General features: G+C 39.2%; 1 protein-coding gene across 2 annotated transcripts in view; it reads left to right on the forward strand.

Annotated features, from left to right (window-relative positions):
* Positions 1-17900, forward strand: part of kiss1ra (KISS1 receptor a) — a 39135-nt gene extending 21235 nt beyond the window's left edge. Inside the window, exons 3-5 of one of the 2 annotated variants that reach the window (XM_057858238.1) lie at positions 11468-11603; positions 16432-16670; positions 16728-17900. In XM_057858238.1, the coding sequence (XP_057714221.1) occupies positions 11468-11603; positions 16432-16670; positions 16728-17108 (756 nt within the window). In that variant the 3' untranslated portion in view covers positions 17109-17900. Of the gene's footprint in view, positions 1-11467; positions 11604-16431 lie in introns of both variants that reach the window. The other variant, XM_057858237.1, reaches the window with a different exon arrangement.
* The last annotated feature ends 1225 nt before the right edge of the window (positions 17901-19125 follow it).

A 19125-nucleotide genomic window follows, 5' to 3' on the forward strand; every position in this document is an offset into this window, starting at 1 on the left:
AAAATGCCTCATGGCAAAAAAAAGCCACATGGCAAATTCAATTTTGACACATTGCAAAAAAAATGCCACATGGCAAAATCCATTTTACCACATGGCAAAAAAATTTTTGCCACATTGCAAATACCACTTTGGGTTCTCGCTGTCCCTCAATTTTTTCCCCATGACTGTATATAAAGTCTTCATGACTTGACATCATCATTCAACATCTTGATTCAACCATTGCAGATGAAATGTTATTGTTTATCAGACTTTTTTCATAGCCTACTGAATCAGATCAGGGTCAACTGCATCCCTGCTAGGCATCACCCAAACATTCATACAAGCCTGCACCTCGAGCGATTTTCACCATTAGCAAGAGGCAACGTGGCGTAGGTCTTAAACCTTTGCCCGCTGTGGCAGCTTGTTACTGAAATGGACGCTCAATTAAAACACTTTTAAATGAGCACAGCGTGACGCGTTCCAGCGGGTGCTGATCCCCGGCAATTAAGTGAGGTAGTGTGCTACCTTAGCGTGAAGAAAAAACATACTCATATAATTGCAAAAAGTAATGTCAGGATTTTCTCTCAGGAGCTGTAACACAATCTAAAGTCATCGATCTATGTGTAAATCTGTGTTTATCTTAAACTCAAACATACGCTCCCACCTGAAGTTAATACAAATAGCCTCCCTACATATAAATTACTTTTTTTTTGGTGCCAATTTAAATTAACAGACAGGCTGAGTAAAAAAGTTGAGTGGCTGAAATGGACAATTATCCACACAAAGCATCAGGATCAGAGCACGTTTTTCATGTTAAAACCCCAAAAGGTTTCTGGCTTTAACAATCCATTTAGAGTTTGTAGCCATTATTTGTTTTATAATTTCCCAAAAGAGCACCGGAGCTTTTTGAGAGCAACTTGAAGAGATGTAGCCAGCCCTGTAATTAATGCATTCGTCGTATTTCTTTTCATTTATTTTTGCAGAAGCAGCTCTCTGCTTATCACCGTCTGACGAGACATTTTCTGAATATATTCTTCTCTACATGAAAACGCTTATCATTCGTAGAGTTAATTGCATTCTACCTGGCGTCGTGTCATTGCTCACAGAGTCAGTTCGGTTGCTCGGAAAAGCTTGATTTGGCTGAAATAAACATCGCTTTAACACATGTGTGACTCGGCCCAGCAAAATGAGGCAAAGTGAACTATCTTTCAAAAGTGATTTTTGTTTGGTAGTATAACCAAAACTAGAAACTGCAATTTCTGGAGAAATTACTCTGGCTCTTTGCTGTGTGGAGATACAGATCTTAGCCCCGCCCAGGTTGGTTTGGGGACATTTCGGGTACCAATAGAATCGACAAACATGATCGTCAATGGCTTTAAACACGGTAAATGCCAATGAAAATTAATAGGAAATTTGGACATCCATGGCCATCAATGGCATCGACATCCATATGCGTCAATGGAATCCAAGAACATTGGCATCAATAGAATTGACTAACATGGCCGCCAATTGCATTAAACAAAGTAAATGCCATTGAAAATTAATGGAAAATTTGGACGTCCATGGCCGTCAATGGCATCGACATCCATATACGTCAATGGAATGCAAGTACGTTGGCATCAAGAGAATTGACATACATGGCCATAAATGGCATCTGGATAAATTGGCCTTAATGCAATGTTAATACAATTGGAAATTAATGGGAAATTTGGACATCCATGGCCGTCAATGGCATCGACTTCCATATGCGTCAATGGAATCTGGGACATTTGGTGGACACGTCCTATTGATATCTCGTCATTTCCTGTTGATTTGCGGACATACATTTTTTTTTCCCATTGAAAATGAATTGGAAATTTTGACGTCCATGTCCGTCAATGGCATCGACTTACCTATGTGTCAATGGAATCCAAGAACATTGGCATCAATAGAATCGACTAACATGGCCGCCAATTGCATTAAACAAAGTAAATACCATTGAAAATGAATGGGAAATTTGGACGTCCATGGCCGTCAATGGCATCGACATCCATATACGTCAATGGAATGCAAGTACGTTGGCATCAATAGAATTGACATACATGGCCATAAATGGCATCTGTATAAATTGACCTCATTGCAATGTTAATACAATTGGAAATTAATGGGAAATTTGGTCATCCATGGCCGTCAATGGCATCGACTCCCATATGCGTCAATGGGATCTGGGACATTTGGTGGACATGTCCTATTGATATCTCGTCATTTCCTGTTGATTTGGGGACATACATTTTTTTTCCTATTGAAAATGAATGGGAAATTTGGACATCCATGGCCGTCAATGGCATCGACTTCCATATGCGTCAATGGAATCTGGGACATTTGGTGGACACGTCCTATTGATATCTCGTCATTTCCTGTTGATTTGCGGACATACATTTTTTTTTCCCATTGAAAATGAATTGGAAATTTTGACGTCCATGTCCGTCAATGGCATCGACTTACCTATGTGTCAATGGAATCCAAGAACATTGGCATCAATAGAATCGACTAACATGGCCGCCAATTGCATTAAACAAAGTAAATACCATTGAAAATGAATGGGAAATTTGGACGTCCATGGCCGTCAATGGCATCGACATCCATATACGTCAATGGAATGCAAGTACGTTGGCATCAATAGAATTGACATACATGGCCATAAATGGCATCTGTATAAATTGACCTCATTGCAATGTTAATACAATTGGAAATTAATGGGAAATTTGGTCATCCATGGCCGTCAATGGCATCGACTCCCATATGCGTCAATGGGATCTGGGACATTTGGTGGACATGTCCTATTGATATCTCGTCATTTCCTGTTGATTTGGGGACATACATTTTTTTTCCTATTGAAAATGAATGGGAAATTTGGACATCCATGGCCGTCAATGGCATCGACTTCCATACGCGTCAATGGAATCTGGGACATTTGGTGGACACGTCCTATTGATATCTCGTCATTTCCTGTTGATTTGGGGAAATACATTTTTTTCCCATTGAAAATGAATTGGAAATTTTGACATCCATGTCCGTCAATTGCATCGACTTACCTATGTGTCAATGGAATCCAAGTACATTGTCATCAACAGAATCGACTAACATGGCTGCTAATTTCATTAAAAAAAGTAAATGCCATTGAAAATGAATGGGAAATTTGGACGTCCAAGGCCGTCAATGGCATCGACATCCATATACGTCAATGGAATGCAAGTACGTTGGCATCAATAGAATTGACATACATGGCCATAAATGGCATCTGTATAAATTGGCCTCAATGCAATGTTAATGCCATTGGAATTTAATGGGAAATTTGGACATCCATGGCCGTCAATGGCATTGACTTCCTTATGCGTCAATGGAATCTGGGACATTTGGTGGACACGTCCTATTGATATCTCGTCATTTCCTGTTGATTTGGGGACATACATTTTTTTCCCATTGAAAATGAATTGGAAATTTTGACGTCCATGCCCGTCAATGGCATCCACTCACATATGTGTCAGTGGAATCCAAAAACATTGGCATCAATAGATTTGACATACATGGCCGTCAATGGCATCAATGCACTGTAAATTCCATTGGAAACTCCATTGGAAGTGAATGGGAAATTTGAGCCAACGTTGCGTCCCATTAAAAATGAATGGGAAAGTTTTTGGCAAATTTCCGGGGAACCGTAAATTTTTTCCAAATTCTGTAATCAACTTTTATGCCCCTCACCGTCCCGGAACTTTTTCGGTCCAAATTATGTGATTTGGTCAAAAACCGTAGGACTAGATACATTCTGATATTTTTTTTTTCTTCCGAAAAATCTGTGAAAAATTGGCGTTAACGGGCAAACGAAATTTTTTTTCGGGGTCATTTTAAAAATTCCTTGCCTCGCATGAAAATTCCAGTCGTTTCTATATTCGAACGGTGCTGATCGGTCGAACAGTTCGGGCTGTTCGGCGCACCGAAGAAATCCCATTCAAAAAAAAAAAAAAAAAAAATAACAGAATAACACGATCTTGGTCTTTTTCAAAATTTCTAAAATTTCTAAAATTAGAAGTCGAAAATGGCACTGCTACAACCTTTCACTTGCCCATAGCCTTTAGAATCTGCCCATTATACTCATATCATATCAGACATTGAAAAGGTCTAACTTTGATACACATTGCCTAATGCAGACAGACATCAAAAGACTTGTTCTCAATAAATTATTAAAGCCTTTTTAATTATTCCAATGCCTTGATGTATTTTATTTCACTGACGCTGAGGTTTCAATGCATTTGATCAAAACATGTATTCCCTTTCAAAACACTCCTCTGTGGGGGGGGATCTTGTACCCATTCTTGTGTAACGTGAATGAAAGAGAGTTGATTAAAAGTACAAATAACTTGATGAACACAAACTTTGGTAGACATTAAAGTGCCTGTGACAGCATAAAAACACCTTAAATAGCATTATTGTGTGAATTAAAATGATATTTTAAGACGATTTGACTATATACAACAATTTGGCAAAGCGCAGATGATGAGAAATTAGTCTGCCGTTTAGCCCCGCCTGTCATTATAGCGCTCTAGTGTCCCCAGCTGGACGATGACGTCGGCAGGGTAACGATTTCAGCTGATTTAGAATTCAATCCATTGAGGGGGAAGATTCAGAATGAGGAAAATGCGACAGAGAACAGCAAAATGTCATCATTGTTTCAATCTTTTTCCTCCAATATTTTTACAGGATATTCTTTTTATCTAAGCATTTTTCCCCAATTGCTAAATAAATGGTATGGTAATGACAAATCAGTCTTGTGCTAAATGGAATATGAAATATTAAAAATGCATTTATTCAGCACGAGAAAATTTACAGCATAATGATCAAAACTGCAGACTTCATAACCTCCCGAACAGTATTTTATGCCACCAGAGTTAATCCAGCTTTTGTCATTTTCCTGCCCCGGCTTTGGAAACGGAGGAAAGAGCGTAAACAAAACAGGAGGCGTGACAGCTAGCCGACGTGCTAACCCGAACTGGCTTTTCCAAGTCTTTTTCTCGCCTTTCGAAAACGAAAAATCACACAAAACTAGATCTGCGGTCTACACCTAGTTTACAGTGGGGGGAACAAGTATTTGATACACTGCCAATGGTATGTCTCCCGGCTGGCCTGGGAACACCTTGGGATCTCTCAAGAAGAGCTGGATGAAGCTGCTGGGGACAAGGAAGTCTGAGCTTCCCTGTTGAAGCTGCTGCCCAGGTGACATGACATCAGATAATCGGGAGAAAGTGGATGGCTGGATGGATAACAATTCTACTAACTTAAATACAGTTTTAAGTATTTTTACTCCATTCCATAATAGGGCTGACGATAACAAGGTCTTGGAATGATGTATTGTGCCCAGTCTTTCCACCCATGAACTGTGCATGACCCCTCTCTGCTAGTCTCATCATCTCATTTTTTGTATGTTCCCCCAGAGGCTAATGGTGGCTGGCTGGATAGACTTAGATAAGAGGCAGAGGGGGACATTACTGAGATGACATTACACCATATGAGGAGAGAAGGACTTGTGATCTCAGATTCATTTTCAGAGCATCAGTGGGATAGTCTTCTATATAGTAGACTGTAAAGTAGGCTTTCCCAGTATCATATTACACTTCCAATAGTGAAAATGCTTCTATTGTCTCTACATGATGACATGTTTTAGTGTTTTCATCTTTTTTTTTTCTTTTAAACTACAGTCTTGGAACAACTTCAACACAATATGCATCATTATCTTACCCAAGTTTTTCAAAGAAAACAGTGTGATAACTTTTGCGACTTTGGCAATCCCACGACATCCCGCCAATGTCTGTCATTTGTCTCTGACCAAAGGGCTAAAATAATGGGAGCTCATCCAGCGCTCGGTGAAGAGAAAATTACCACGTTTGGTTTGGGAATGAACATGTAGGTGTAGAAACGTTGGGCAAATTGCATCGGCACTTATGAAGAAACTTGGAAATATAACCGATTTCTCATGTTCTAAGATAGCTATGAAGAAGCAGCTATAGGTTATATTTTTAGAATAAACTTCTTTATTTAAAAGAAATCTGAGCCAGATTGCTGGAATCACACCAGTCAAACCACTGGAACCGCGCTAGCGAAGTTCCAACGACCCGGGCCGGCGGTACACCGACAACCTGGCCAAAAGGCCAAACTCCACGTGTTCACTTTAGTTCTAACCCCGTTGTACTGACTCAATTTTAAAAGCTGGAAAAAGGCTTCGAAACGCAAGTTGACAATTTATTACAAGTCAACTGAAAGGCAAAAAAGCAAATTGACCCAGACGAGGAGGAAAGCTGGCTCCAGGGTCACCATATTAATAATAATAATAATGATAATAATAATAATACATTTTATTTGTACAGCGCTTTTTTCCAATGCTCAAAGACGCTTTACAGTAGGAACAAAAAAACCTGGCAAACAACATGAACAGAACAAAACAATAAAGAAAATAATTATATGTTAAAATCTAGTTTAAAAAGGTGAGTTTTTAACAGTTTTTTTAATGTGGGAAGGTCTTTACAGGTACGGATGGGTTTAGGAGTGAGTTCCAAAGGGAGGGGGCAGCAACGGAGTAGGCTCTGTCCCCCCAAGTTCGGTGTGTTCTTTGTTGGGGCGGTGCGAGGATGTTGCCATGAGAAGAGCGGAGGTGACGGGAGGGGGTGTGGGGACAGAGAAGGTCTGTGACGTAGGTAGGGGCCAAGTTATTGAGTGCTTTGGAAGTGATGAGGAGGATTTTGAAATTAATTCGGTATGAAATAGGAAGCCAGTGCAGTTTATGGCGGACGGGGGTAATGTGGTTCCTATAGGGGGTCGGGGTGAGAAGGCGTGCAGCGGAGTTTTGGATATATTTTAGTTTATTGATGAGTTTGGATGGAGAACCGAAAAAAATGCTGTTACAGTAGTCAAGTCTGGAGGAGATGAAGGCATGGATGAGGGTTTCAGCAGGTGAAGACGGGCTATATATTACAAGTAGGGGTGTCAAACAATTAAATTTTTTAATCAAGTTAATTACAGCTTAAAATTAATTGTAATTAATCGCAATTCAAACCATCTATAAAATATGCCATATTTTTCTGTAAATTAATGTTGGAATGGAAAGATAAAACACAAGATGGATATATACATTCAACATACTGTACATAAGTACTGTATTTGTTTATTATAACAATAAATCAACAAGATGGCATTACCATTATTAACATTCTGTTAAAGCGATCCATGGATAGAAAGACTTCTAGTTCTTAAAAGGTAACTGTTAGTACAAGTTATAGAAATTTTATATTAAAACCCATCTTAATGTTTTCGTTTTAATAAAATTTGTAAAATTTTCCATCAAAAAATGAACTAGTAGCCCGCCATTGTTGATGTCAATAATTACTTACACAATGCTCATGGGTGCTGAAGCCTATAAAATCAGTCACACCCAAGCGCCAGCAGAGGGCGACAAAACTCCGTAAAACACAACAAGTACACATTTCAGTGTCCTGCCATTTTAATCTGTTTGAGAGGGGCATTTGTGCGTTAATTGCGTCAAATACTTTAATGTGATTAAAAAATTAATTAACGCCCGTTAACGCGATAATTTTGACAGCCCTAATTACAAGTCAACAAAAGATTCCTGAGAAAAATGACAATTAGTTAATCATTCAGTCTTTTAACTCATTTGCTCCCAAAAACGTATAAATACGTTCTATTTTTAATTGTCTCAGTGTCCCAAAGACGTTATTTATAAGTCTTTTACATTTTTTTTCACAAGAGACATCTCTGGGTTCTGATTCAACTTAGCTCCAACGCACAATGCTGAAAACCCATTTTAAAGCAATAAAACTGGCCACGGGAGGGCAGTAGCGCAATTGGTAAGACCCGCCATCCAATGCAACGGAAGAAAGGCCGGGCCGGACGGCTGAGGCACAGGCAGAAGACGACCAAATGAACTTCCAGGATGCCAGGCGGCGGACGACCGAGCAGAACAACCGGGAGGATGCCCGGGATGCCAGGCGTTGGATGACCAAGCAGAACGACCGGGACTGGAGTTTACCCTGGCTGTCGCGGTCATAACAGCGTCATCTCTCAGTTAGTTATGTGTAAATAAATTGTTACTTTGCTATCAAAGCTCTATTTGCTCTATTTCAGACATGTCCAAAGTCCGGCCCGGGGGCCAAATGCGGCCCGCGGTCAAATTTCATCCGGCCCCCAGCCTCTGTCATAAAATCAATTACGTCTGGCCCGCACACAGACTTAATAACTTGGTCAGCAGTGCTGCTACCAGCATATGAAGTAGCTTACACACTAAATGCTGCTCCTCATTTACCCACTAAAAGGCAGCAGCACTCTAAGCCACATTACCCGGTGTGACCCTTCCAATTTTCTAAAATGGCCATAATCAACAACAAAAAAAAGAAAGTTGACTGTGACGGCCGACGCTTCAAGGATAGGTGGAAATTGGACTATTTCTTCACTAAAATACGCAACAACTCGGTCTGCCTCATTTGCAAAGAGACGGTAGCTGTTTTTAAAAAGTTCAATGTGAGGCAATAATACCAAACAAGACACGCTGACATGTACGACAAGATTATAGGTAAGATATGCAGTGAGAAATTGAACCAACTTGAAGCTAGTTTAATTTCACAGCATCAGTATTTCAAAAGAGCCCGAGAGTCAAAAGAAAACGCCACAAAGGCTAGTTGCGAGATTGTTGAAATTATTCATTTAAAAAAAATAATAAAGCAAATGTGACACACAGAATGACTTGCTAAAATTTGCTTAAATATATTGTTCTACGTAAAGGATGTCAGCCAAGGTCGGCCCCCCACATTTTTACCACACCAAATCTGGCCCCCTTTGCAAAAAGTTTGGACACCCCTGCTCTATTTTATTTATTTTTCTGTTATTTTGCAAAAGGAAAACATTATTCAGATGTTTCGGATGTAACTAAAGCAAAAAATAGCTGTGTTAAAGTCAAAGTTATGTTTAAAATGTATGCTTTCACAAAAAGCTCAATTTCTCTGTCTTTTAATCAGAAATTGGAAAAGTGCTCAAACTAAGCTATTTTCTATTTTCCTGCTGAAAGAAGAGAGTCTAATCTTTCTTTTGGTGGGTTCCATGTTTATCTAACAATAGAACAGAATTTTCTGTGGGCCTTGCAAAATCAGTCAAAATCCAGTAAAATGGCTGGGAGCAAACAGGATGTCCCGCCATTTGTTCTGGACTGTCCAGAAGAGCTGATTGTGGGATTTGGTGGTGCAGAAGTGGGCTTCTAGATGTCTTAGCTATCACCTGCTTGTCAGCGTCAATCTCGCTCAGTCAGCTGCATGACGCGTGCATTGGGCTTCCATGGTCGGATGGCGTCTTGTATCTCTTATGCCCTTTTCTGCCCGTGTCTTGGCGCTGCAAATTCCAATTATTTCAAGACCAACTGTTCATAGTATCAAATATATTCTGCTTGCTTTTCTTAAACTATGATATAAATATACTGTATGTTATGTATTAGGAGTGGGAACCTCTTGGATCTTAACGATACGATTTGCGGTACAAAGCTCACGATAATGATGATTTGACGATATGGCGATACAATGATTATCGATAAATTGGTCAGGAAATTATTCTCGGATATTCTACAAACAACTAAGAGAAAAACAAGCTTCTAGTGTGAATTGGACTTAGTTTTGGACAGTGGCAGTCAATGCCAGGCAATTAGGTAATTTTGGGCCATTTAAGGTCTCACTGGAACAGCACCAAACAAAAGTTCCAGCATCATCACCTTGTCCAATGCAGATTTTTGACTCTTGACACCTTGTCCAATGCAGATTCTTGATTCTTGACAAGGTGATGATGCTGGAACTTTTGTTTGGTGCCGTTCCAGTAAGATTTACAAAGATGATTGCCTGAAGAAGACATCAAAATTCCCTCAGTCCTTGATGATATGGGGCTGCATGTTAGGCAAAAGGGACTGGGGAGATGGTTGTGGTTAAATCTTCAATAAATTCACAAGTTTACATGGAAATTTTAGACAGCTTCTTATCCCTTCAATTAAAAATATGTTTGTCGTTGGCACCAAATTGATGAAGAATACTCATCAAGTTCATGCCTCAGAGACTGTAAGCTGTCATAAAAGCCAAAGGTGGTGCTACTAAATACTAGAGATGTCTTTTGATTGTTATTTCTTTGTTTGTTTCTCATGATTCCATATCTTTTTTCCTCCAAATGGAGTGATTCCATATATATTTCCCTGCACTTGCTCTATAAAAGTAACATTTACTGACCACCACAATGTTTTCTATTCATTTCTTTTAGTGTTTCTGAATGCTAAAGAGTTGCACTTTTGAACTAATTCATTATTTTATCAAGCTTTTTACCTGAGTTTGTTCTACATGATAAAATGAGAGAGTGCTCGTCCGAGACTGGTGATTGCATACTTTTTGCTAGGGGTTGTATTATGGAGGAAGATTTTGATAACAACTTGTTGGTTCCTTTTTTTTTTTTTTTTTTTTTTTAATTTGTTTTTTAAACATTGACACCTTTTTGTCACGATATCTCGATTCTTGGCAGGAGCATATCGATAACCTTTTGGGATACAAAGTATCACGATATATCACCATTTCAATATTTTGTCCCACCCCTATTAGATATAATATATTGGGTGTAGGGCTGTCAAAATTGTCGCGTTAACGGGCGGTATTTAATTTTTAAAATTAATTACGTTAAAATATTTGACCCAATTAACGCACATGCCCCGCTCAAACAGATTAAAATGACAGCACAGTGCAATGCCAACTTTGTGTTTTTTGGAGCTTTGTCGCCCTCTGCTGGTGCTTGGATTTGACTGATTTTTATGGTCTTAAGCACCCATGAGCATTGTGTAATTATTGACATCAACAATGGCGGGCTACTAGTTCATTTTTTGATTGAAAATTTTACAAATTTTATTAAAACGAAAACATTAAGAGGGGTTTTAATATAAAATTTCTATAACTTGTACTAACATTTATCTTTTAACAACTACAAGTCTTTCTATCCATGGATCGCTTTAACAGAATGTTAATAATGTTAATGCCATCTTGTTGATTTATTGTTATAATAAACAAATACAGGACTTATGTATCGTAAGTTGAATGTATATATCAGTCTTGTGTCTTATCTTTCCATTTCAACAATAATTTACAGAAAAATATGGCATATTTTATAGATGGTTTGAATTGCGATTAATTACGATTAATTAATTTTTAAGCTGTAATTAACTCGATTAAAATTTTTAACCGTTTGACAGCCCTAATTGGGTGTGTAAGAGTGATAAAAACAGTCAAACAGTAAATATAGGTAAGGATACTATTCCCTTTAAAGATAACCAGAGATGTTTTAAAACCACAATTTGTTTGTATCAAACACAACAAGCACATAACACAACACACAGTGAAAAACCCAATTTTCACAGAGTGTGTCTTCTTCTTTTTAGGTGACTGTCCAAGCCACCTGCATCACTCTGACAGCAATGAGTGGGGACCGCTGCTACATTACAATTTACCCCCTGAAATCGCTCCGTCACCGCACGCCCAGAGTAGCCATGATTGTCAGCGTGTGCATTTGGATCGGTCCGTTTCTAAAACTTTATTTGTAAATTGTGTGTATTATGTGGCGCCGTTTGTAAAGCGGATCATGATGAAAATTACGACAACATTTTCTCACATTTAGCGCCACACAGTGTAAAACACGTGGTGTGAAATTTTTAGTCACTTTTTTTTCACATTTACAACATTGTTTAGCAACTTAAATATTTATTTTTAAATAATAAGTATTAGACTTGAATGTGTAAATTCAGAACTAAAATATTTATTTAAATGAACAGTGGGGCAAATAAGTATTTAGTCAACCACTAATTGTGCAAGTTCTCCGACTTGAAAATATTAGAGAGGTCTGTAATTGTCAACATGGGTGAACCGCAACCATGAGAGACAGAATGTGGGGATAAAAAAACAGAAAATCAAATTGTTTGATTTTTTAAAAGAATTTATTTGCAAATCACGGTGGAAAATAAGTTCTGGTCGATACCAAAAGTTCATCTCAATACTATGTTATGTACCCTTTGTTGGCAATTGCGGAGGCCAAACGTTTTCTGCAACTCTTCACAAGCTTTTCACACACTGTTGCTGGTATTTTGGCCCATTACTCCATGCAGATCTCCTCTAGAGCAGTGATGTTTTGGGGCTGTCGTTGGGCAACACAGACTTTCAACTCCCTCCACAGATTTTTTATGGGGTTGAGATCTGGAGACTGGCTGGGTCACTCCAGGACCTTGAAATGCTTCTTACGAAGCCAGTCCTTGGTTGTCCTGGCTGTGTGTTTGGGATTATTGTCATGCTGAAAGACCCAGCCATACATCATCTTCAATTCCCTTGCTGATGGAAGGAGATTTTCACTCAAAATCTCTCGATACATGGCCCCATTCATTCGTCTTCAGTCGTCCTGGTCCCTTTGCAGAAAAACAGCCCCAAAGCATGATGTTTCCACCCCCATGCTTCACAGTGGGTATGGTGTTCTTTGGATGCAATTGAGTATTCTTTGTCCTCCAAACACGAGAACCTGTGTTTCTCCCAAAAGGTTCTATTATGGTTTCATCTGACCATAATACATTCTCCCAGTCCTCTTCTGGATCATCCAAATGCTCTCTAGCAGGCCTGGATGTGTACTGGCTTCAGCAGGGGGACACATCTGGCAGTGCAGGATTTGAGTCCCTGGCGGCGCATTGTGCTACTGATAGTAGCCTTTGTTACTGTGGTCCCAGCTCTCTGTAGGTCATTCACTAGGTCCCCCCTTGTGGTTTTGGGATTTTTGCTCACCGTTCTTATTATCATTTTGACGCAGAGGGGTGGGATGTTGCATGGAACCCCAGATTGAGGGAGATTATCTTGTATGTCTTCCATTTTCTAATAATTGCTCCCACAGTTGATTTCTTTACACCAAGTGTTTTACCTATAGCAGATTCAGTCTTCCCAGCCTGGTGCAGGTCTACAATTTTGTCTCTGGTGTCCTTCGACAGCTCTTTGGTCTTGGCCATAGTGGAGTTTGGAGTGTGACTGACTGAGGTGGTGGACAGGTGCCATTAACACAGGTAACGAGTGGAGCCTCGTTAGACCTCGTTAGAAGAAGTTAGACCTCTTTGACAACCAGAAATCTTGCTTGTTTGCAGGTGACCAAATACTTATTTTCCACTCTAATTTGGAAATAAATTCTTTAAAAATCAAACAATGTGATTTTCTGTTTTTTTCCCCCCACATTCTTTCTCTCATGGTTGAGGTTCACCCATGTTGACAATTACAGGCCTCTCTAATCTTTTCAAGTAGGGGAACTTGCACAATTGGTGGTTGACTAAATACTTATTTGCCCCACTGTATTTCCGAAATGTAAATCTGATATGTATATCTTAAATATTTATCTGAAATTTGTATTCAAAATATTTTATTTTAAATCTGAATTTTGTATTTGTTATATTTGTAATTTGTAAGTCTTAAATGTTAATTCTAAATCGAAATACTAAATCGAATACTAAATTTAAATGTTATATCTGGAAACGGTTGCAACTATATATTTAACGTAATTTGCAAATTCACATGACTGGAGACCGGAAGTAACAAAATAAAAGCTGGAGCAGCTCAGACTGTTTGTTTACGTTGCTTGAAAATGAATAAAACCTACTCAACTGTGGCAGTCGGCTCTTCGACATGAATCATTGTGATAATAACAACATCTGGGTAAAATACACATTTGGGAGAAACAATTTCAGGAGTATTTTGTGTTTTTAGTGTCACTTTTACGCTCAAGCCCAGTAAAGTTACTAAGAATAGCCACGAGGGGTCTCTGTTGGACTGGAGAGCCGAGACTATCGGCAGAGCTATTTTGAGTAGGTTATATTCATTTTCAAGCAATGTAAACAAACAGTCTGCGCTGCTTCCAGCTTTTATTTTGTTACTTCCGGTCTCCAGTCATGTGAATTTGCATATTACGCTAAATATATAGTTGCAACCGTTTCCAGGTATAACATTTAAATTTAGTATTTAGATTAAGTATTTAGATTTAAGATTTAGGATATAGATATAAAATTCAGATTTAAAATAAATATTTCGATTTTTTTTTTTTTTTTTTTTTTTTTTTTAGCGAACAGGAAGGGGTTATGGGGGAACAGAAGAAAAACACATGAGAACAAAGAAAAGAAACACAACAAGAAATACATTGAGCGTCTACACTAACTACTAGAGCTGGGAATCTTTGGGCACCTAACGATTCGATTACGATTACGATTCAGATGGTCCGATTCGATTCTAAAACGATTATAGATGCACCCCCCCCCACACTTTTTTTTATTTTATTTTATTTTTTTTTATGTTTTGTACATTAGTTCCAAAATTGTTCAAAAATACTCTCAGGCTAAACCAAACTACTATTTCAGTATCAAGTTAACATATAGTAGTAAACAAATATACAAAAATAACAGTAAACAAAAAACTCCAGTCCCCATTCTGTATCAGCAGCTTTAAACTACATTCAATTAATTTAATGTTGTGAATCAACCGTTAAAGTTGTTAAAATTGCTCCCGTTAATCCATAATTTCCCTTTTGTCAACTTTCGACATGTGAAAGTTTTAAAACTATTTTAAAGATAGATTCAAGTCAATATTTTACCGATTTAGGAGTATTTTAGATAAAAAGTTAATTAGGTTTGCTTGGAAGGTTCGCTACAACAGCCTTGCAGAGAAGTGTACTGCTTTAAGATGGCGGCCGTTTACTACGTCTGCATCTAGCTTTTTGTAGATATGCTGCAAACGCTACCGCTACCGTAGTGCATCTAGTCTTATATAAATGATATCTACCGTAACATTATGTGGATGACGTACTTTTGTAGCAGCTTCAGGTATGTTGTTGTGTCTTTTTATCTCGTGGCATGAGTTGAGCTAGAGCCGTGAGTTGAGCATTGGCATTACCCGAGGGGCCGGGTAATGAGAAGCATGATGTTTAGCTACTCTCGCTCCGTTGCTCATTGACCGCGCGGCGCGCTAAGTGTGTTGTACTTCCGCTTTACTTGGCATATTTCAATAATCGGAATTTGGATGTTTGTGAATCGTTCTCGAATCTTCCACGGCCGAATCGCGAATAATCTAAGAATCGGAAATTTTGCACACCTCTACTAACTACTAACATGTTGGTGCTATCGTCAGCTAGATGTATTTCCGGTTGACACCATGTGGGGGCCTGTTGACCAGGGAAAGAAAGGGATGGGGGTGGGGGAGTCTATAAGCTAAGTGATTGAAAGGGGAAGAGCGTACACAAATCAACTCTGTTATCTAGAACCCAGTAATCGTGTGAATCCCTCGTGAGTGTAAGCCCGTTGGCGACCGACCCTACGCCGCCCCCACGCCAATCCCGGCACTGGGACCCCCACCCGAGCGCGCCCCATCACATCCAACCACTCGCGAGACCCACCATGTGTGCAACAGCCACGCAGACGAGCGGAGATGCCACGCGGGCGCCAACCCAGGGCCACGGCCCCCTCCCAGCCAGCTCGGGGAGGGGGGGGTTTAGCACTGCCCATCCCTCCTCCCGCAGCCCAGCAAAGGAGCCATCGTTCCCCCCCAGGATCCAGGGTGGTCCCCCGGGCCACCCGTGCACCCATCAACTGGCCTTCAGGGATGGTGAGAGCCACGAGGTGTCTCTGTTGGACTGGACTGGAGAGCAAGGTTGACTTTTGTTACTTCAACTGCAAAAATCCCGCGTTTTTCACAGTCGGCGAAGGTGGGCTGTAAGAAAATATGTCAGGCGTGTCAAATTTAGCGGAGACTATTGGCAGAGCTATTCTGACTCCAATACAAAGGTTTCCCAGTCCAAGTTTTATTCATTTTCAAGCAACGTGAACAAACAGTCTGAGCTGCTCCAGCTTTTATTTTGTTACTTCCGGTCTCCAGTCATGTGAATTAGCATATTACGCTACATATATAGTTGCAAACATTTCCAGATATAACATTTAAATTTAGTATTTAGATATAGATTTAAGATTTAGGATATAATTATAAAATTCAAGATTTAAAATATTTCGAATATTAAATTTCAGATAAATATTTAGGATATACATATCAGATTTACATTTCCGAAATACATTTAACATTTACATTTAGGATTTAAATAAATATTTAGTTCTGGATTTACACATTCAAGTCCAATACTTATTATTCAAAAATAAGTATTTAAGTTGCCAAACAATGTTGTAAAAGTGCAAAATAAGTAAAAAAAAATCCACACCACGTTTTTAACACTGTGTGGCGCTAAATGTGAGAAAATGTTGTAATTTTCAGCATGATCTGCTTTACAAATGGCGTCCCATAGTATTTATGCTGAAAATGTATCAACATTGCGTTGTCGGTGCTTGCTCAGGCTCCCTCATCCTGTCCACACCGATCCTGATGTACCAGCGCATCGAGGAAGGGTATTGGTACGGTCCGAGGCAGTACTGCATGGAGAGGTTCCCTTCCAAAATTCACGAAAGGGCCTTTATTCTCTACCAGTTCATTGCCGCCTATCTGCTACCCGTCTTCACCATTTCCTTCTGCTATGGTCTTATGGTCAAGAGGGTTGGCCAACCTACTGTGGAGCCAGGAGATAACAACTACCAGGTATGGACCAGATCCCCGGGATTATTTCAGGAAAATCTGATGCCTTGTCTTCCTCAGGTCAACCTTCTGTCCGAGAGAACCATTAGCATCAGGAGCAAGGTCTCTAAAATGGTGGTAGTGATTGTACTGCTCTTTGCCCTGTGCTGGGGTCCAATCCAGATTTTCGTCCTCTTCCAGTCCTTTAGCCCCGACTTCCGAGCTACGTACACCACTTACAAGATCAAGACATGGGCCAACTGCATGTCTTACGCCAACTCCTCGGTTAACCCAATTGTTTACGGCTTTATGGGGGCTAGCTTTCAAAAGTCCTTCAGGAAGACATTTCCCTTCCTGTACAGGCACAAGGTGAGGGACAGCAGCATGGCATCAAGGACGGCCAACGCCGAGATCAAGTTTGTCGCGGCAGAGGAAGGCAACAACAATAACGATGCAAACTAAAGGAATGCCAGAAGGTTAGAAGAGTTGATACAACAACTGGCTGCTTTACAAATGAGCTTTGAAAGCCAAATGAAACCTAGTCATTAATTCAGAGGATACTGGGATCATTTGCACATGTTGTTCCCTTGCCCAAATAGGCGGCGCTGGCACATTTGGATTTCAATTTAGCAACTCTGTGCTGTTTCACGGTTGACTTCTTTGCATTAGGAACATCTCGAAAACTCTGAACTTCTGACAGCTGGCCAATTGGATAATCGTGCCAAATGGAAACTTTTTTCCCAAGGTTCCGAGCTGAGCGCCAGAAGTCAACAGCGTACGCTTTGTCATTTGATGTTCGTAAAAGATTACGGGATGTGTTAATGGTGAATTTTCATCTCAGATGTGCACAGAAAGAGACAATCGTAAATATTCATGCTTACGATCACTTGTCACAGCAGATTGAATTTAAAAAGAACTTCTGACTTAAAGACTTATAGGCTTTGATAAGCCACAATTCTTCTCTTTGACTAAATATGTTATTAGAACACATAAAATATTGCCATTGTTTAAATAAGTCTATAATATTTAGTACATGTTTTGACCTACGGAGGGCGCCATGTTTTATGCACGCATTGGACGCTCGGGATGATGACAGTTTGTCACTGTCCCAAGACAAACATTACCAGTTTACTGCGATTCCTTCTACACGGCGAGACGTCCAACACATGTGCACAACGGTTAAAAGCAACGACTACTTACTATTTGTGATTTATTGAGTCTTTTATTAGCTTTTCATTGCCTCAATAAACTGTTTGCATGTGTTTCCCTCTGATTATATATATATATATATATATATATATATATTAGGGCTGTCAAAACTATCGCGTTAACGCGCGGTAATTAATTTTTTTGATTAATCACGTTAAAATATTTGACGCAATTAACGCACATGTCCCGCTCAGACAGTATTCTGCCTTTTGGTAAATTTTACAGCAAGGCTTTTTGTGCTGTCTAACAGCGAACTCTTGTGGTCGCTTTGCGACATGGTTTATTGTTTTCTTGCCAGTTCAATATGGCTGCACGACGTCTCGGGCTGACGCCTACGTTGTAATGTTGTGCTTATATGATCCATGGACAAGATTTGTCCGTAAGTATGGTTGTTGTAAAGAATGTACATATTATGTTAGTAAGCGAAATGTTATATTTTTTGTATGAGACGCTTTTTGTTTATGTTTAGTGAACCTGTATAGTGTGCTAAGCTAACGTTGTTGCTAATGCAATGCTTGTGTACTTTTTTTTGTAGTTTTACGACGGTCTAAAGAGGACATTGCTTTGAGGCCATTTTATTGATAAATCAGATAAAAAAGGAAGAAGTCTGATTATTAAGGCGTCGTTCACTAGCTGTCTAGCTTTGGAAAAAGTGGACGCTTCGGAGTGAGGACAGCATAGACAGATTTAAATGACAGTAGAGTGAAATGCCCACTACAGTCCTTATGTACTGTATGTTGAATGTATATATCCATCTTTTGTCTTATTTTATTTTACAGAATATATATATAATTTACAGAAAAATATGGCATATTTTATAGATGGTTTGAATTGCGATTAATTGCGATTAATTACGATTAATTAATTTTTAAGCTGTAATTAACTCGATTAAAATTTTTAATCATTTGACAGCCCTGACATATATATATATATATACACACAGTGGGGCAAATATGTATTTAGTCAACCACCAATTGTGCAAGTTCTCCTACTTGAAAAGATTAGAGAGAACTGTAATTGTCAACATGGGTAAACCTCAACCATGAGAGACAGAATGTGGAAAAAAAACACAAAATCACATTGTTTGATTTTTAAAGAATTTATTTCCAAATTAGAGTGGAAAATAAGTATTTGGTCACCTACAAACAAGCAACATTTCTGGCTGTCAAAGAAGTCTAACTTCTAACGAGGTCTAATGAGGCTCCTGTTTTAACTCATTATCGGTATAAAAGACACCTGTCCACACCCTCAGTCAGTCACACTCACAAAC

Source organism: Corythoichthys intestinalis, chromosome 14 (assembly GCF_030265065.1).
Source record: "Corythoichthys intestinalis isolate RoL2023-P3 chromosome 14, ASM3026506v1, whole genome shotgun sequence".
Taxonomy (NCBI): Eukaryota; Metazoa; Chordata; class Actinopteri; order Syngnathiformes; family Syngnathidae; genus Corythoichthys; species Corythoichthys intestinalis.